General features: G+C 33.3%; 1 protein-coding gene across 3 annotated transcripts in view; it reads right to left on the bottom strand.

Moving 5' to 3' along the window:
- Positions 1-16,265: 16,265 nt before the first annotated feature.
- The window catches only part of LUZP2 (leucine zipper protein 2), a 583,280-nt gene continuing 577,680 nt past the window's right edge, over positions 16,266-21,865 (bottom strand). For 2 of the 3 annotated variants that reach the window (XR_001881449.1, XM_017851852.1), the window contains 2 exons: positions 21,173-21,250; positions 16,266-20,363 (listed from right to left, as the gene is read on the bottom strand). Coding sequence is in view for 2 of the 3 variants with exons in the window: in XM_017851852.1 (XP_017707341.1) it covers positions 20,259-20,363; positions 21,173-21,250 (183 nt within the window). In the remaining variant the exon portion in view is untranslated. The remainder of the gene's footprint in view (positions 20,364-21,172; positions 21,251-21,865) is intronic. The other variant, XM_017851851.1, reaches the window with a different exon arrangement.

Raw genomic sequence — 21,865 nt, 5'->3', positions numbered from 1 at the left:
CTTAATCAAATGTAGTAACTTTATTCTGTAAAAGATAGACAAAATAATTATCCTAAATAGATCCGTGTCCCTGAGATCATCCCTGCTATAGAGACATTATGGATCTCACAGTGATTCAAGTACTTCATAATAAAAATGTTTTTAATGGACATTATAAAACCTAACCACACCTTGCATTATACAGATTTTGGTTGCATCCAGCTTTTGTATAAGAATAATTAATGTTACTTTCCTATCACAATTACGGTTTTGTTGGCATATGTTTAAACATTCTTAGTATTTTATCACTCACTGTCAAAGCAAAGAAAGTATAAAGCTACACAAAGAGTAGAATTGTTTTGTTTCTGATATATATTATGTATCTCTGAAAGCTTTAATTTATCACTCAGATTGTACTTTAATTAATATTGGCAGAGATATTACAAATTGAATTCCCTAACTCGTCCATTTAATTATAACAAGTTCATACTATGAAAACAGTAGGAAAAGTGTTTTCTTATTCACATAAAATGGATAGTGCCAAGAAAAACTGTAACAAGTTCTAAGTGTCTACTCTGAGAGCCAGGATTAAATGTATGTGCTCATATTTGTTCTCTACTAACATACTTCAAAGGGAAAATAAACAAACATATCACACACATGCACACAAACTAATTTTAGTTCTTTAAAGAAAGATCCCACCAAAATTACTCTGCTCCCTTCTTTTGAACGTCTTGTGGAGGTGACATTTTTAAAATGCACTAGAGTAGTGGAACAGAATTAGAGTGGATCTGTACAAAAGGTAAGGAAAGTAGGATGTGTTTTCAATGGTATTGCTGAGAAATATGCCTCTGCATTCATTTAAATCTATTAACAAAACAAATTGGTTGGTAAATGTTTTTGGTTGTATTTGTTGTCATAGGAAGCGTATGTTGTCCTCTGCTCTTTTCAAATGTTTCCACTTTCTAGTACAGAATATATATTTGTATGTGTATCATAAAGAAATAAGTATTATACATTTGCTGTGTGTTATATTATACACACACACACACACACACACACACACACACACACACACACACATATTCTCTATATAAAGACAGGGAGATAAACTGCCTTTCAAAGGCCCTACCTCTTAACACAATGAAGTTGGGGATTAGATTTCAACATATGAATTTTGGAGAGACATAAACATTCAGTTCATAGCCATAACTTTCTATGTACTTTCATTGCAAAGTACATTATTGTGATCAGAGTTAATTTTAAGATCAACAACTATGATTATAAAGATGTATTTCATATTTTAAGCAAATGTAGCAAAATTCTACTCACAAATCTATTTTTTCAATCTTTTAAAATTATTTTGCAAATTGGTGTCTAAGCGATATGGGCACTGGCCAGGCATGGTGACTCATACTTGTAATCTCAGTACTTTGGGAGACTGAGGAAGGAGGATCTCTTGAGGCCAGGAGTTCAAGACCAGAGTGATAAACACAGGGAAACCCCATCTCAGCAACAAATATAACATATTAGAATATTAGCTAAGCATGGTGGCATACACCTGTAGTTCTAGCTACTTTGGAGGCTGAGGTAGGAGGAGCTCTGGAATTTGAGGTTATAGTGAGTTATGATCACACTATTGCACTCCAGCATGGATGACAAGAGTGAGACCCTGTTTCCAAAAAAAGAAAAAAATATATATACGTGTGTGTGTGTGTACATATGTATGTATATAGGCACTGTATTCATTAAGTCATAGTAATTCATATTTCCCTCTTTTATATTTTATTCAGCTTGATCACATATCTTAATATAGTTAGATATATCTGGATGACTTCTATTGTTTAAAAATATTCAACATGAAAGAATACACTTCTCAAAAGTTTTATTATTGATTTTATATAAAGAAGTTAATATGTTTATACATTCATAACATATATCTATTTACTATATATATATATATATACACACACACACATTTTTAAAATAAAGAATGAAAGGTGTTGACAGTTTTTACTACTGCCTGGATTAAGTTTCACTATAGTCTACCACTTAGATTATTACAATAGCCTTCTCAAAAAACCAAATAGACAAGTAGGACCAGGTCCAACTTTAAAACTTCTGCACAGTAAAGAAAATAACAGAATGAGAAGGCAATCAAAGTAATGCTTTTAAACGTAGTTATATCATGCAACCCTTTGCTCAAAAACATCTACAGTTTTCTATTTCACCCGGAATAAAAGACCAAAGTCATAATAAACAGCCTATGTGGCCATGCATTATTGCACTCATCATAGTCTTGGACTCTCATCTTTATGGCTCTCCAACTCACTCATTCTACTGTATCAAATTCCACCCCCATACTTCCTAGCTGCATTTCCAACTTCAGTTTCCGCATATTGCTTACCACTCTTTGAGCTATTTTTAACTTACGTACTTGCTGTGTGTTCTTCCCTATTTCTTAACATTCATCAAAGATTGTAAACTCCATGAAACCATTGACATCAAAAGATTATGATTATTATTTCCATTAGTGTATACCTAGTTAGAAGTGTCTTGCATGACTTATATTTATCAAGTGTTAGGTAGATGTTGAATGAACCAATGGAAGGTATGTGAATAAATTAATTAACATTTTTAAGTATTTCTGTTATGCTTCAGTATGCTGAATAATAAGCTCATTTTGGCTATATTACATACTGCTATTTGAAATAAGTTAATGGAAGAAAACGAATTAGGTTAACCTGGAATTTAAAAATTTTAAATAAATAATTTATAAGGGCAAGTAATAATAAGAACCTATCATTTTGTAATATTATAACCACTTTATACCTCTGATACATATGCATCTTTATGAGATAGGAATCAGCTGCCTGTTTAATTTAAAAATGGTCTTGCACCAGTGATCCTTGGTGAAGCCTACATTTAACATTAGAAAAAATATTTTTTAATAGAACTAATAATTAGTATCTTAAATTTATATCATGGTATTAAAATATAGTAAGAATGTGCTGGTATTCTGTGTTGTGTAATAATACACTTTTTAAAGACATTGCCATTAAAATTGTGATTTCTTCTACATATTCCTGGTGTTTTATAATTAAGGTACTCACCTGATTCAGTAGCTTGATTTCTACGGGTCCTAAGAAATAAGATGTTGCCTTAAGATTTCATTACGTGCCAAAACTACTACTTATAAGATGTTCTAAGTTCTGGTTCTGTACCAGTTAAAGAGAAATCTTTATGAAAAGTGTCTGCTCTCTTAAAGAGACTAAATTGTAATTTTTGATATTTCTTTTACCTAGTTCACAATAATTAAAGTGTAAATCACACAGAGCATGGTCCTATCCCTCCTCCATGACATGCAGGGTGTAGTCTATCCTAGTTCACAAGCCAAGATGAACTTCTTATTTTACACTGAATTATTAATGCAGAATAAAACAGATACCATTATTTGTATTGCTAAGCACAACATATAAGTTTACTCAAGCCAGTTGGCCAGTTGGCCAAACTTAAAGACTGTAATTATTCTTAAACCACATCCTATAAGTAATAATGATAGATTTTGATGAACAATTGAACCACTAATAAAAATCCTTCACACCACTCAAATCTGCCGTTTCTGTGACAACTAACCAAGCATTCAAAATCTGAAGATTAAGAAGTTTTGTTCTTTTTCATGCATAAGTTAGATTTGAAGTTAATAGCCTCTGTTTTTAGAGAAATGAACCAATCTACAGATGGGATAAGGCTTGGGAACCTCCTCAAACATATTTCAGAAAAAAATTCTGCAGTTATTGGAAATGAGAAATACTTTTCCACAAGTACAGAACTTCTTTGAACCCAGTGTATTATTCTGTTTTCATGCTGCTATGAAGAAATGCCTGAAACTGGGTAATTTATAAAGGAAAGAGGATTAAATGACTCACAGTTTTGCAGGGCTAGGGAAGCATCAGGAAACTTGCAATCCTGGTGGAAAAGGAAGCAAACACATTCACCTTCACAAGGTGGCAGAAGAGAGAAGAATGAGAGCTGATTGAAGCAGAAATCCCTTATAAAACCATCAGATCTCATGAGAACTCACTCACCATCAGCAGAAAACCATTAGGGTAATCTCCCTGCTGGTTCAATTATCTCCCACCAGTTCCCTCCCACAACACCTGGGGATTATGGGCACTACAAGATTGAGATTTTGGTGGGGACGCAGCCAAACCAGAATCACCCAGTTTCTGTGACTTTAGAATGAATAACTTAAGGCTTAAATGAGATAAACTACGGAACTGCGGGTAGAATTATAATCATATCAAAGTGAAAAAATAACATTAGATATGTGATATGATTTGGATTTGTGTCCCTGCCCAAGTATCATGTTGAGTTGGAGGAGGGACCTGGTGGGAGGTAATTGGATCGTGAGCGTGGGATACCCCCTTGCTGTTCTCATGATAGTGAGTTCTCAGGACATCTGATGGTTTAAAAGTGTATGGCATGTCCCTGTTCACTCACTCTCTCTCCTCTTGACTATAAAGAAGTTTCCTGCTTCCCCTTCACATTCCATCATGATTGTAAGTCTCCTGTAGGCCTTCCAGTCATGATTTCTGTTAAGTCAGTTGAACTGTGAGTCAATTAAACCTCTTATTTTTATAAATTACCCAGTGTCAGGTAGTTCTTTATAGCAACGTGAGAACAGATTAATATAGCATGTCAAAGACAAAAACAAACAAACAAAAAACCTAAGAGAATTGACTTTATTATGGCTATTGCAATAGGGTGAGGATCCAATGTCCAAAACAGAGTGTTTCTGGGGGTGGTTTTGCCTTATGCTTTTATAGAAATGAGTGTACAAGTTAAAGGAAGAGTGATGTGCAGGAGAAATTTCAGTCAGTCACTAAAGAGAAAACATTTATTGCTGTGTTCAGCTGATTCAGCTGGCTGTATTTGTCAGATCAGGCAAAATGGGAAAAGTCTGTTCTGCCTTGTCACAGGTAAACAGTGGAGTCATTTGTGAATCTTATGAGAGTCATGAGAAAGTGTGTCCACCTGTTGTATAAATCATCTGGAGAGCTATTTCCTGAAACACACAATGGTGGGGGATTTCATAACTATCATTTTTCAGAAGAATAGGGATCAGGTAGTGTTCAATATTGTCAGGTACACCATGCCCTTATTTCTATTATACATAAAATTTGGAAAACAATGCACCCCTGTCATGGAGATGTTATGATTGCACTGTGCCAAGGACATAGATAGCATTTTATATTATTTATTCATTATTATCATTGGGGCTATTTTTGTATGATTACTTTAGGAAATTAGCTGCTGAGTTAGCACCTCTTTTTCCTTCTGTTTGCTGATAGGGCAAGAAATAAACTCGCTTATTTTTCTTGTGTGGGCAGAGTAGTGTCTTTCTGATAGATTCACTCACAGAGCTTCTATGACATGCAGTTGCCTGGTTGATGCTGACCTACCAAATATGGGGTACTAGACAGTTGCCAAAAATCTTTAGTTCTCTGAGCACCCAAAGCTACTGAGTATAAGGCAGTATCTCCCCAGAACTTCATTTTATTGATCTGTGGCCTAGTAATTTACCCACATTTATTTCCCTAGGTGATCTGGTCTGTGAATTTGAAGTATGTATGTTACGAGAAATCCTGACTATGTAGAGTCAAGGAAATACATTAATAAGTAAATGAAACTCACTTTATAAATATAAATCATTATGATTCTGTTTGCCTGCACCCTATTTGCCTTTAGGTTGTCCAATACAGAAGTAACATTTGCTTTTTAAACGCCTATGAAATTCAGGCTGTAATTACTCCGAAGAACAATTTTCTTTTAATGACTTTCTTCCCAAATAATATTCATCTTTAAAACTTCAATTTAAAAATGAATAATGTAACGTCACACATATGCCATTTTCTCCGCTGCAATTTTCAAAAGAATGAGTTTCTTAAAATAATTCTCAGAAAAGTGACTATAATTTGCAACAAATTAGCTTAAGCATAATTTTAAAATACAGAGTTTAATCATTACCTGCCTTTTTATTGGTTCACCTGTGAAATGACATTTATAGTATCTCCCACTTATTAGACCTTCAGTTTCAGGAAATTCAGGCTCCTCTTTGGGGAATTATCATGATTCAAGACCCTCATTCTAACATAACCCTTAATCACAACATAGTAATGTGTATCAGCCCCACGATTACATACTAAATCATCACATCACTTTCCAAGTAGAATTTAAGTATTTAAAGTTTTTCTTAAGATACAAAATTTTATTATACACATGAATTGGAAGAACAGCAGTCAATAATACATGTTAACTGTGAGTTGCATTAAAATTAAACTGAAAATTGGAACAAGATGTTCTGCATTCAAGTTACTGTCCTGTCATTTACAGGTATTGTGACTTGGACATATTTTTAAGGATATTAATGTTGAAATATAATATGTACAAATATAAATAATAAAACATAATTATAATGTGAATAGTATCAATGATGCTTGACCCATAAGAGTTGCTGCATAATAAATTTACCTTTCCATGGTGTCAGTAGTCACAAAATATATATTAATTCACTCTTTCATCCAACATATGGTTAATGAATATTACATGCCAAACAGTGCCCTTGTCTTCACTGGGTGAATTTATATAAATATACTTAAAAAAGAATTATTTTGATAAGCAGCTAATGTCACATCTTCTGACATACTCTTAAAATTCTTAAGCTACTCTTGGGAATAAATACAAGAAGGGAATTGTGTATTATAAAGACAGTATGGAAGATAGGACACATATATTGGATATGTGCAGAGCTGAAAGGAAGTTGAAACAAAAACATTTTGGAATTCAAAGGAAGTTTGAGTTGACTATCAGAATGTAAGAGGGTATAATAAATCTACATTTGTCTAAGAGAAGGCTAATTTTATCAGGTTATAGCATTTTTGTAAGCACTAGTGAACTCTGGCATGACATTGCCATGCATTCAGGTTAGGTTTGTATCCCTCCGTGTTTTGAAAGGAAATGGGATTTCTAGCTGCTGCTTTTGAACAGGGAAAGAAGCTACTTCACTTGGTCATGGATACTGTGGTAGCCACAACTATGGATCTATAAATGAATTTGGAGAAAATTGATATTTTTATTATGTTGAGATTTGCAATTGAACAGAGTATGTTTCTCTGTGTACTTCAATGCTACTTAATTTCTTTCATTAACATTACATTTTTCAGCATAGAAATCTTGTACATACTTAGATTTTTGCCCAATTTATTTTGGTTTCATTGGAAATGTTGTTTTAAACATTCTATTTCCATTTATATATACAAAAATAGAATTAACTTTTCTGTGTTGACATTGTTTTCTGTAATTTTCACTTATTACTAGGAGATTTTTTGTTGTTCCATCATTTGGTTTGAATTGCCTACACAGACACTCATAATATCTGTATATAGAGTTACTATCATTTCTTTCTTTCTAATCTGCTTAACTTTGTTGTTGTTTTGTTTTGTTTGACTCGTGAAGATTTCCAGTATAATGTTAGAGTGGTAAATGTGGACATTCTTCTCTTGCTCCCAAATTTAGAATAAACAATTCACTTCTTAATTATTAAGTGTGATGTTAGTTGTAGCATTTTGTAGATGACATTTATCTATAAAATAATTGTTTCCTTTTCTTCCCAGTTGCTGAGAGTTTTATCATAAATATTGTATTTTGTGAAATGTCTTTTATGTATCAATTGATATAATCTTTTTTTCTTTTTAGACTTTAGTATACAATATTAAATTGGCTGCTTTTCTTATATTCAATTGTCACTGTATATCTGAGGTAAACTCCATTTGAACATGGTATATTCTTGTCTGTGTATATTGTTACATTTTATTTGTTTCCATATTTTAGGGGTTTTTGGTTATAATAATTTGGGACATTTGTTTGTAGTTGTCTTTTTTGTATTGTTTTCATCTTGTTTTTGAATTAGTGTTGTAATGGCCTCATAAAATGACTTGGCAAATGGTTCTGCCCCTTTTCTGAAATTGTGCAGAATTGATGTTATTTTACTTTTAAATCTTTGTACCTGATATGCAGGTGTTGAGCCAGAATCCAGATCATGTATGGCATTGAGAACCTTTGTGAGAAATTTAGAACTAGGTAATGGAAAAGTTGAGAACAAAGAGTGAAATATTCTGATTTGCATTTCATTCCCTTAGTTCCCATCTCCTTGTTAAAAATTTAAGTTATTATCTTGACTTAGAGACTACTCAGAAAAAATAAATAAAAGTAAATGCTTGAATTCTTGCTGCTTGTTGAGGGATGCAAAATAGCAGCTTCCCTGAATCAGGCCAACTTTACTCTGTGATCTTTGAAAGCATGTAAGGGCCTGAGGCTAACACTATAATATATTCGAGATATGGGTAAGTTCAGGTTCCTTAGTGACCTACCCAGGAGCAAACTTGTTGAAATTTATTACTTTATAACCTCTTTTAAAATCATTGATGATAACCAACTTTTTACTTCACATCATTTATCGGATGATGGTGGAGGCAAAGTTCTAGCTCCAATAGTTTCTAGCTCCATTATCCCTCTTTTCCTGACTATAGCCATAGATTTGTTTCTCTACTAAAAGATCTATGAAGGTTCCAGTCACATCGAAAATCTATCACCAAACTCGAAAGCACCTTATCCTGATAGGCAGGGAGATAAACTTACAGTTCAAAAGAAATGGAACAATGACATAAAAATAATGAAACCAATAGCTTCCAAAAGGGGCTATTAGGTTTGGTACAAAAGTAATTGTGTTTTTTGACATTACTTTTAAAGGAAATTAAAATTATAGAGTTCCTATTACCATCAGTCTGCATGACAGTCAATTACATAATGCTTGTTAGAATAATTATTAGTACTATTAGCCACCAATTACCATGTTCATTATATTAATACATCCAGTGGAGAGGGAAAACAAAGCCATTACCTTGCCAATTTAGTGAGAGATTCTGGTCTGACATGCTGATTGCTATATAAGAAATAGTCAGAAATGGGGAAAAAAGCAACTTTGCTTCACTACAGGCTGAAAAGCTGCAGTATTTGGGAGGTGGTAGAAAAATCTGTCATAATATCTATGTACTACAATGAAGAACATTGGAACAGGGAAAATTTGCCTCATGAGGTAGATTTTATATAAGAGAAGAATTGGACAGCTATAGATGTTAATACTAGTTATATAAGCAGTAAGTCAGGCATTCTTCAGTGCTTTTAAACCTAAGTTTGTGTAGGTTCATCTTAATTCTTATAAAAAGTAGACTCCTTTGATCCAATATGAGAAAATCTGTTTTAGTGATTCTAGGGCATGGTACAGGAACTCTATTTTTGTTATCCTAACCCTGCTAAGATAAGGTTCAGGGTATACATTTAAACACTAGATGAGTAAGGCTGCACTGTCTTCCAAATTTGTATCCTGGTTCTGGTATCATGTACTTTGGATAAGTCACCTAAAGTATTGGGGTGATTGCATTCTTAATCTGGCAAACCAATCTACTGTAAAAATGAATTTATTTTGCTAAAAGTTACCATGTCATTATATATGACATAATGCCACAAAGTAATTTTAAACAAAGTAAGGGCAGAGTGATGAGGATAATGGTACCATTTTAAATAGAGTAATCAAGAATAATCCTTCTTATGCAGTGACATTTCAGTAGAGAACAGAGAAGGGTAAGCTGCATAAATATTTAAAGAAACAGCATCCCAGTCAGTGTGCAAGTACTAAGACCCTGAAATAAGAGCTTTTCAGCAAATGTAAGGTACAGCAAGGAGGCCAGTGTACTTAAAGGAAAATAAACCATTGGGAGAGTGGTGGAAAATGAGGCCGAGAGAGAGGCCAAGCACAGTAGGGCCATGATGAGGATTTCATTTTTTTAAGCATAGTTCTCATGAGATTAGAAACCATTTGATAATTTTAAACAGTGGATTGTCATGATGTAACTTTTTTTTTTTGAATCAGTATGGACACCATGTGGTGAATAGACTGCGGGGGCAAAGGTGTCACAGAATGACAATTGAGCAGAATATTAGGCTACTTCAAAAGTGTAAAACTTTGTATTTAAAAGTATATTGGATATATAAATCTCAAACTTTCTGAGGGCTTTCAGTTCCACAAAGACCTCATCTCATTTACTCTCAAAAGAATTTCCGGGCATATCTGGAAGAAGTCTTTTCATACATTTTCTTTAATAAAGAAAAAATAGGAAAGAGGGAAGGCATAAAGAAGTCCATGAGGCTTTGAAGTAGGGATGAAGAAAGATTGAAAAGGAAAACTATTTCCCATGGTGGGAGAATCAAAATCTCATTTCAAAAAGTAATGGTAATGTGTATAAATTATTTCCACCATAATAAAAATCTGATGAAATGCAGGCTTTGGTTTTTGATTAATGTTTTATTAGCTGTTTTAAAGGTCCCTGTAGAACTAGTACTAGACCAATGCATTTTTAAATTTGAAAGGCAAAAAAAAACAATTGGCGAATTTTCTATTCAATAAAAATATCATTAAATCTTTACTTTTTTATTTCTATATCTACTCTAATTTCTAGAACGCAACTATTGCAAATCACTTTATAGCCTATACTACAATCTTTACTAAAATTATATCATTGCATTATATCATTGCAAATAAGGATAAATCAATTTGTCATTTTCCACAGACGTTATTTATTATCACTTAAGATTAGATAAGAAAACAAAATTTAGAAAATAATTTATGCCAGAACGTAAAGGAAATGAAACATTCTTATAAAATCTTGGGAAAGAATTAAACAGAATTCTATTCTCCTAATTAGTATTTGTAACTCACAACAGGAGACAAAATTAGATGTTTTTAGAAGGAAAAAAAAGTGTGACAATATTGAGTACATAAGATGGAGAGTCACTTCATGCTACTACTCAAAGAAGATGATCATCATATCTTAGCTCTTTAATCTTAAGAAATATGAGTTCAACATAAGGATAACTAGATAATATCCAGTCATTTACTTTAGATAGTAAACATTAATATAGTTTATTTAGAAATAAGACAGATCATATCTCCTGCTCACTACATATAGACACCCTCCAACACACACACACACACACACACACACACACACACACACAAACACAGACAGACTGAACACATATCCAATTCCAAATGCATGATAATTTTCTTATTAGGCATTTGCAAATGCATTTCTATCTGTGTAAATACCCTTAAAACATAAATAATTATCATTTATTAAATGTTTACTGTGTGTCTTCTTCATATAATCTCATTTAATATTTAAATGAAATAGTTATTATCTTGAGGTATGCTATCTTATTATTCCCAATCTACTGATGGAAGCACTGAAACACACAGAGATTAGCTAATTGAGAACACAAACATAAAAAGATGATTTAAAAATGTAATACTAACAGTCTACCTCCAAAGCATTTGCTTATAAACATATTTTACCACTTCTATGGATAGTTGTGTGTACACTCCTCAAGGTTGAGACATATGTATGCAGCAAAGTAACCTATTTCAAGACACAGAATTGAGAGCCAAGTTCAGGAAGTCTTCTGCGTATTTCATTTAAAAGTCTACCACCACAATGTCCACTCTAGCCTTTGGCATAAGTTCATGCATCAACCTTTAGAAAAAATAATTTGTGAGTTTGCATTGTTTATTCACATTTCATGGACTAGTAGGAGATGTTAAATCCTATGATGTGTTGGAAAAAAATAATTATGTACCAGGTCACCTGGTAAAGTTGAAGTGGATAGAAACCAGATAATTTGAATCAAACAGACACATCTATCTTCTGTTTATCTGTGAAAATAAAATTATATAAAGCACATCACATCTTAAGTAAAAGCCCATTAACCTTAGCAATTCCACCATGGATTAATTAGTGTTTTATTCTGTACATTATAAACATGGATTTTATTGTAATTAACCCAAATTTCAAATAAAACACGGAAAGCAAAGTAACATAATTTTATTTTTTATAAAGACAATAAGACAAAACCTTGGCAATGTATTTCTTCATAAACAGACATTGACTTTCAAAAGTGTATTGATTTCAGGGTAAGCTATGCCTAGAAACTTCTGCAGCAAATACCTGTCATTAGAACATTCTCTTATCAGTTAAGATAAATACCTCTCTTTCCTGGACCTTATGATTACATTCTTTTTTCTCTATCAGAATACCTTTGTTCCAGTACAGTCACAGTGGATATTATCTAGTGTAAATACTTTGCAAAATTTTCCTCAAATAAAAAATGTTTTGGTAACAATGAAGATAATCTACAAAATCCATTTGAGATTACATGCGTGCAGAACCATGCCAAAAGGAATCCCCTGCTTTAGTGCATCCAGCAAATAGTTCCAAATATAACTCTCTGGTCTAGGTCTAAGTGTAGATGAATGAGAAAACATAAAGAGGTATATGAACGAAGCCTTTGTACTTGAGAACTGAGGATGGCTACCCTATCAAATAACTGAAGTGGTATGCTAATTTAGTGTGTTCACTTGCACAGCATGAATTAGCACAGTGTGCTCACTGCAACAGCATTGGACTCTCACTTAACTATAAATACACAGTTATCTACTATGCTCTTAGAATTCCTATGTTCAAATACTATGAAACATGTAAATGGAATCAGAGTATAAAAAGGTACTCAACTGATAAATATATATATATGAAATATATGCAACACATATATCATAAATACACATATAGCGTATGTCTATTTTGATGAATTAATATTGATGAACATCATGAAGGCATGTACATCCATGTGGAGAGATGTGAACATATGAAGTTATTCATATGCTAAATTTACCATCCACAAATTAGAATGTGCACAAATGCCAGAGAGCACAAATGTGTTTAGAATCCCTATAATAATGCCTACAACAGGCATATGCAAACAAGACTATGCACAAGCACAAACAATGCACATATTTGTCCATAGGAACATACATGAAAAATTATTAGGTTTCAGTTAATAGATGCCATGTCAATGGGTAAAACAAAGGCATCATAGGAATATCTAAAACTTATTTGGAGACTCAAATACCAAAAAGCCTTTAGGTGCAAACTTCCTAAATGAAGTGATAATGAAAGAGGAAATGACAGAGTGTTTTTTAATGTTGTAGAGAAAGATCTGCCCTAATTCCTCATTCAAAACCAGTCTATGTATTCATTGTGGAAAAGTGAGGGTATCTCAGTGTTTATACTGCCCCAAACCTCAACCACCTTCTTATTCCTTTACTCATATTAAGTCGAATACTTACAAACAGGCTGTTTTTCCTTCAAAGAGAATAAAACGTGAGAAGGCGTATTCTCTTTCAAGGGTATTAGAATTAATTATGTCAACTTAATAATCTAATTTACTTTTTGGACACACCTAGCTGATCTCAAGTTCTGATGATTTGAAGAACATTTATCATCTATCTCATACTTTTTCAAACTTGTAGTTATTAATTCAGCTAATATTCATTAAAGTACCTCCATGGTCAGTGAGTAATGACTGGAAACACATCTAGTAAATAATTCATTTTTATTTATGACCCATCTACTTCAGCAAGATCTATCAAAATCACCCAGACTGGTCATTCTTAGTGGCTCTTATGTGCAGAGTGTCAGCATCACATTTTACTAATGACCTACTACAGGGTGTCTTCTCTTGTTCTCATCCTTGATAGAGATGTGGCCCAGGAAGGCACGCTCATTCCGCAGTTAACCAGGGATAGAGGTCAACCGCTTCTTCCAGGAGCTTCATTCAAATCATCCTGGATTTTCTGTGAACAAGTATATTCTATGTTTTTCCCAAGATGCTACTGTGTCTACAAGCCAAGAAAGGAAATGGTGTTCTCAAAACAATTAAGGAATTTACGAGTGGGAGAGTGCTAAGAAAGGGAGAAAAGGGAAATGCATTCACACCACACTGATTTATGATGCAAATGCTATAACCACTCCACAGACAACTTCAATCAATAATTTTAATATTAAACTCAGGGTTTTTCAAAGAGAGGGAGAGAGAGAGAGAATACTACAAGTTTAAGCCCTAGAAATTAAGGTTTATGGAAGAATCCTACATTTCAGGATCATTTATACCTAATAGAGCTAGATATTATAGCTTGCAGGAAATAGGAAGCAATGATTCTACCATATGATGCTTTCATGTTTTTGCACAGCACTAATTAGCAAATACCTAATTATGCGAATTCAAGTTTGCACTTTCAAATATTGTTAGCTAGTATCTAATACCAGAAAATTTCCTTTTTGAAGGTTTGAACATCCATACAAATATCATATTTTTATTAATATTAGCTTAATATCATTTTCTCCATCAAGCCTGTGCACAGCTAAGACATTCAGATATTCCTGATTCTATGCTATGGTAGCCTATAAAGAGAACTCACATTTGTATTTGTTGCAGTAATGCATTTATCTGTACGCTTCCTTCATTAATCATTGTCTCTCTTTTTTTAAACTTAAAGTTCCATCAAGGCAGGGCCCCAGTCTTTGCAGGACAGCCTGCATGTTGAAGTTGTTAAATGCATGGATTCCAGTAACTCATTTCCAGGTCCATATCTCCCCTCTTCCTCTTACTAGCTGTGTGATTTGGGGTAATTTAATTGCTACTTCTCTATCTCAATTTCCTCAACTGTGAAATAATGATAACGTTAATGTCTATTTCAAAGAATCCTGAGAATATTTAATACATTTTTTTAAATCACCTAAAAGAATGAATGGTGTAACTGAAACATACTGGTATTCATAACTATTACTTTTGCTTACATTTGGATCCTCAGTAACAAGTAGAATGCCAGGCACATATCAGAATCTCAAAGAATATTTATTGAATGATTGAATGGATGACTGAATTAACAAATAGGAAGGAGGGATCATACAGATCCTCTTGATCTGTGACTTTCAAATTACTTTAGATTTGGACACCCTTTCTCCAATAAAAGTATATGCACATTATATAAGCCCAACAAATAAATTATGTAAAATAATATTTTAGCTGAAGATGAAGGGATTATAGAATCCAGAGTCCTGGGCTGGGCGCAGTGGCTCACGCCTGTAATCCTAGCACTTCGAAAGGCCGAGATGGGCAGATCACCAGATCAGGAGATCGAGACCATCCTGGCTAACAAGGTGAAACCCCGTCTCTACTAAAAATACAAAAAATGGGCATGGTGGCGGGCGCCTATAGTCCCAGCTACTAGGGAGGCTGAGGCAGGAGAATGGAGTGAACCCGGGAGGCGGAGCTTGTGGTGAGCCGAGATCGCGCCACTGCACTCCAGCCTGGGCGACAGAGCGAGATTCCGTCTCAAAAAAAAAAAAAAAAAAAATCCAGAGTCCTATCCTCTTGATATTCATTTACCTCTCGGCAGCCCTAGAGTTATTTCTACTAAAGAGCTAGGGCTAGGTCTCTTCAGAAAGTAGAAGAAAATCTCTGTTTTAAGCCAACTGCTTAAGACCCAATAGGTTAGGAAACGAATGCTAAAATAAGTAACCTGTGCATTTCCAAGTGTGTGTCAGAAGTGGGTGTCAGTTAAAGACTCATAAAGTCCACGTGAAATATTTCTATTGCATTGACCTACATTTCAAAATTTACCTAGGAGTGCCTTATCTACTCTGCTTAGAAAGTCCCAGCCACAGGCCTATTGCTAAATCTTTCAGGGGAAAAAAAAAAAAAAAGTTAAAAAAAAAGATAGTCTAAGAACAAAACAATACAACAAACAAAACAAAATGCTTATTTTTGGTTCTTATGGTTCTCTGTTCTCATGCCAATACCTGCTCCCTTGCTGCTCCCCTGCTTGTTCCCTTGCTGTTTCAGCATCTAAATTAATTTATTCAACAAATGTTTGAGCATCTTCTATGAGGCAGCTAGCTCTAAGCACTTGAGATTAATTTGTGAGGTGATGGATATGTTAATTAACTTGATATAATCATTCCACTACTTGTGTGTTCATAGATAGAGATACATCACATTGTACCTATTACATATCACAATAATAATTCATAAATTAAAAATAAAAATTTAAATTAAAAAAAGACAAAATCCCTGTCACCACGGAACTCTATATTTTTTAAAGAAAGCACATGCAAAATAAAAGATTTGGGGGGCATTGGCAAAGAAAGATTAAAGAAAATTTCAAGATGCTATTTAAGAAAAGTTCTTAGATCCTGATACACAGAAGCAAGTACCATTTTTAATGTTCATATCTGCTTTTTCAATTAGTTTATGTAAGATAATATACATTGTATTCTTGTAACAATCTTTATTGAACAAAAATAGGCCATCTTTCAGCATCTTTTATTCTTCATCATTCAACTGTTAATATTATATAACACAATCCAAATGAACACACAGTTTGGGGAAATTTAGGACTATACACATGACTAAGAAAATGTCTCCTAAGTAAACAGTATGTGTTTTCTTCACTCTCTAGGTCTGGCCAGTTCAACCTACTCTATGGTATGCTATGGTGTCAATAATTATTTCAGCCTCTGCTGCAATTAGTGCTAATTACAATACCTGAGCTATAAAAATAAAAGATTTCATTATAGCAAAGTTCACAAATATTGTTTTAGTTCAGTTATCCACATTGCTCATCTAAAATAGTACATTTTCTTTACATATAACTGTCTTAGACTTGTAATTGAGGATATTTTATGAAACAGATCTGTGTCTGAAACAGCACTACGATGCTAAACATCTGCATAAGGAATGAAAAAAGTTAGCAACCTAGTTTTTTCAATATTCAGATACTTGAGATTACACAGAAAACCACATCCAGATGAATGACTATATTATTCACTTTTCTTCTGAGAATTTTGGCATTGGATAGACACAGCACTCATTTAAGTTTAATGCATTTTAGGAACAGGTTCAGTTTACATATTTAATGCACATGAAAGAAAACACAAAGCCAAAAGAAATTTCTAATTTGGAAACAAATACATCAAATACATAACATTGATTACTATTTTAAAATAACTATAGAGAAATACTATTGTTGGTTCTGATTGTATCTCTATTAAAACAAGTTATTCCATTGGAAAATATCTTTTTTCTTAATAAGAACCAATTCCATATTTTTCAAAATGTAAGTAATCTTTCACTGCTTATCATTACAGGTACATAATAGAATTACACTCTCTATAATCAACATTTAGGTTGATATTTTATTCCATATGAGGATGGTTGGGATTTAAGTGTTAATTCCTTTAAAACAACATCTGTTTATTTAGTTGTTAATTAAAAGATGTAAGAAATGGCCCCTTTCTCATACACAAATTCACAAATGTAAGAGAAACATTTTTAACTTATCTGATTACATTTTAAAGCAATTAGAAACTGAGATAAATAAAATGTATTCATTAAGGTACAGTCATAGAATATACTAAAAAAGAATCTCAAACTTAGCTATTAAAAGGAACTCCTAAAATATTTTAAAGGTCTCCTGCTACAAGCTTCTTTCTGTTTTTTAAAAGAAATGATGCAATTAATATAACATAGTAAACTTTGCTGGATGTATAATGCTATATATATTTAAAGGGAAAAAATACATTGGCCGGGTGCGGTGGCTCACACCTATAATCCCAGCACTTTGGGAGGAGGTTGAGGCAGGTTGATCTCCTGAGGTCAGGAGTTCAAGACCAGCCTGGCGAACATGGTGAAACCTGATCTCTACTAAAAACATAAGAATTAGCCGGGCATGGTGGCAGGTACCTGTAATCCTAGTTACTCAGGAAGCTGAGGCAGGAGAATCACTTGAACCCGGGAGGCAGAGGTTGCAGTGAGCCGAGATCACACCACTGCAGTCCAGCCTGGGTAACAAGAGTGAGACTTCATTTCAAAAAAAAAAAAAAAAAAAACATATGGATCCAAAGCCCACTTGATCAAGCCAGGAATAAAAGAAATTTAGAACATAGAGAAAATAAACAACTTTAAAATGAAGATTGATAAAAACGTGATTAATATCAACCTGAGTTCTTACCATTCAACATGTTATCTCTCATAACAATTTCAGAAAATAACAGCCTGATTCTCCTTTTTTTTTCATTCCAAAGATGCTTCAAAACATGCTGTGCTAGATGACATGGTGAATAACTTTCCATAGGACCCACAGGGCCTACAAGGGAAGGTGGGCCCCAGGGTGGAGGTGGGAGACTGAACATAAATTAAAAATAAATGATCTGCTTCCCTGTCATGAAACTATGGAGATGGTTAGGGCCACTGAGCACAGTGGGAAAATTACAAGGAACAGGACTTGGGAGACTAGCAGTATTCTAGTTTCTATAATTAAATTATTTTTAGAAATATGAAGGAGTAAGCAGAAACTTCAGACCTTGATCTTTTATTTTATCCTGGTCAATTCATCTGAAAGCTCTATAGATCATCCATAAAGCTAATTATCTTTTTTTCTTGGGTAGCTGGTTTTATGAAAAATGTAAATGTCCCTTGATTTACAATAGGGTTACATACAGATAAACAAATCCCAAGTTGAAAACATTGTAAGTCTAAAATGCATTTAAGATACCTAACCTATGGGAAATCATAGCCCACTCTAACTTAAACCTGCTTAAATGTGCTCAGAACATATACTTCATCCTACAGTTGGGCAAATTGTCTAACACAAACCTTATTTTATAATAAAATGTTGAATATCTCGTGGACCATGTATCACTAGCCCTCCAAAAAAAAAAAAAACAAAATTCAAAATTCAAAATATGTAGACATCATGAAGTTTTCATGGAATCATCAAAAAATCATTAAGTTGAACCATTGTGGTTGGCATCTCTCTGCGCTAATAAATGAAACTGAACTATTCTGAAAATAGAATTGCTACATAAATATATTATAATATTACTTTTACAGCTAATGATATTTTCCAGTTCTCCAAATCTTTAAATGTATTTAAATATGCCATTTTGATCAGAGGTATGCCATTAAATCTCAGAATCTGAGTTCATCTATTGATTACACATTTACTTTAATATATTTTATTAATTATCTTCTAGGATACACTGATCCAAATGTATATATTGTGGTTTGACAGATCCATCCTGTAAAACCAATGGTTTAATATGCTTTCTACAGTTGCAAAAAGGTTCTAAATAAAAGAAATGACTTTTCAGTTCAGACAACTTAAACTGTAGTTATTAACTGAGTCTGCAACTTTGAATGTCCTATGAAATCTATTAACTAGATAATTATTCAAGGGTCAATTCCACTTGCTTGTGAGCTATGTTCCAATTATTCATGAGTGCATTTATTTGATTAGTGATATTCCTATAGAAAATCAGAACTCTTAAGGATTAACACTGCCATTGATTTATTTCAATAACACATTTGTTTTCAAAAAATATGCATCTGGGTTTATTGAATCAACATGGCTATTGTACTTTCATCAAACCCCTGCTTTGTAATAGATATTACCTGCTTTCATATTTGTATTTTAAAACTCACTCTTCATTCCCTATTCCACTACTCAACTTCATACCAAAAATCCTGCCAAGTATTTCAGACAACTTGGTTATTAACTTGGAGTAATTGCAGTAGACATACATAAGAGATTTGTCTATAGAATGCCAGAATATTTAATCGTGTCAGAAATTTAGTCATTCATCCAAATATTTTGTCTATATGATGCCAAACATACTTAATGAATTATGTTAGCTGACAAAATTCTTGACAGAATTGTCTTAGCATTGTTTAGACAAAATGATTGTTAGTAGTTCAAAATAATACTAATAGCAATAAACACCATCAAAGAAACAACCTATTTAGGTAGGCACAAATTCCAACCTTGAGGAAAGTGACTTCAGTTGGTTCATGTGGACTAAACCCTTACAGATATGATTGTAATTTGGATTCTAAGAATGCTGAGAACCCACAATATTTTATTATCCTCCACTTGATTTTGACAACTACATCATAGAAGTACTAGATATCCAAATGAAACAGGAGAATTACATGTTAGATAGCATTTGAGTTAAACCAGACCAATTTATATGGGGCAATTTACTGATGACAACATTTTTATGACTGTGGATATTCATTTCAATTAGGTTATTGCTTAAGGATCATAATTTGTCTGGAATCTTTGAAAATTTGTAGACTACTTTATAAAGTTACATAAAATTGTGAAAAGTTGCATGCTTTAGAAACTTAGTATTTCCATCAAGCTTGTGTTCTAAAAGAGTATGAAGACAATAGCAAATGGACGTTTTAACACAGTTTCTTAGTATTTACAGTATTTTTTCTTCTCTAGCTGCCATCCCTTCAAAGCTGGTCAATGGTTTTTCTGGGGCTTTTTTCACCTCACATTCAGAACAAGGAGGCATTTGCAATTTCTGTTAAACAATACAGAAAAGACAATTAAAAGAATCAAAATAAATACATGTTAAGGTAAAATTGAAAAGTGTAAGAGAATAAGAATGAAAATTCATAGATCTCAACAAATATCTTAGAGAAAATGAACACTGGACAGAATGAAACAAATGTAAAGATGTTAATTATATTTCATAAAACTACAAAACAATATTTTGTCTAAAAAGAACAAAATGTTTCAAAAACTATTTTGAGAAAACTTTGCCCAAACCATTCAATGCTGTTTTAATCTAATTCAAAGTTTGAGAATAAGTTAAATCTAACTCAACGTTTTAATATTAAGTTAAATAAATATTAAGAATGTCAATGATACAATATTTTTGGTTAAGTATAATAAATTACAAATAAAAATTCAGAATTAAACTCTTGACTTGTGTTTATTTTGTTTGCTTTTGTAAGCAATATGTACTTCTTTTCACCTCATCTGCTTCCTCAAATCCTCTTTAATCTACTTTGTCCAAAAAGAAATATATGCCTGTTCGATCATCCCTGTTTATTTTTGTTTTATTTCTTGGCCTGTGAGAGGGAGGGTGCAAATGAGGGAGAACTCCCTTCTCCCTTGACCTTCTGAGGGCCTCAAATAGTCAAGCCAAAAGCTTAGAAGAAAGCAGAGCAGCCTTGGAAAAGCCCAGGGGCACCAGGCGAAGACACTCTATAGTATATAGTATTAGCTATATAGTATTAGCTATAGCAAGAGCAAGAGAGAAGACTGTTAAATACAATGGATTCAAGAAGTGCTTTTTGACATAATCAAAATAAAACAAACATATACCTGTGGGATAGGCTTAGTTTCTGCAGTGGCATTACTTGGAGGACTTTCTTTGTGCGTCGTTGAACAGGTTCTGCCTTCCTACAAAAACAGCAATTGAAAATACATCAGTGAAGTTAAATAAAGAAACGGCGGGGGGGGGGGAAAAACACTCTCTTGAATTCTTCCTATTGAGAAGATTCTATCACTTTGATCCATACTGAAAAGGCAAAAGCTACGGACAAAAATCATCACCACAGCAGTGGGATTTCAAGGAGAGATCAAACATTCCTGGCTGGTGTGGGGATCACAGTGGTGCTTATGGCAGTCAGCTACTACAAAGAAGTACAATTCCAATGCAAAATTATTTCCCTGGAAAACATTTAAAAAGAAGTAAAAGATTATAAAACTACTATATCTGCAATGCATCCAGACTCTGTGATTCATACATGTCAATTATTTGAGTGCCTGTAGGAACATCAATATTGCAAGCTAGGAAGCAATGTAACTAATATGACCACCAATCTATCTTGCATAAAATCCTCATCATCTTTCTTGAAAGATAGTATTTCTGGAACTAAGATCCCAGGAATTTTACTGGCCAGAATATCTGATCTTACTTACTAGCTTCGCCAGTTTAAAGGAAAAAGAAGTGTTAGCAATGAAAAAAAAAAAAAAAAAAAAAAAAACCCCCTTTAGCCTTCACTTCATTTTAAC

The sequence above is a fragment of the Rhinopithecus bieti genome, unplaced genomic scaffold (assembly GCF_001698545.2).
Source record: "Rhinopithecus bieti isolate Rb0 unplaced genomic scaffold, ASM169854v2 scaffold_34314, whole genome shotgun sequence".
Classification (NCBI taxonomy): Eukaryota; Metazoa; Chordata; class Mammalia; order Primates; family Cercopithecidae; genus Rhinopithecus; species Rhinopithecus bieti.
The sequence above is the reverse complement of the archived record's forward strand: the minus strand, read 5'-3'. Positions and strand labels throughout refer to the sequence as shown.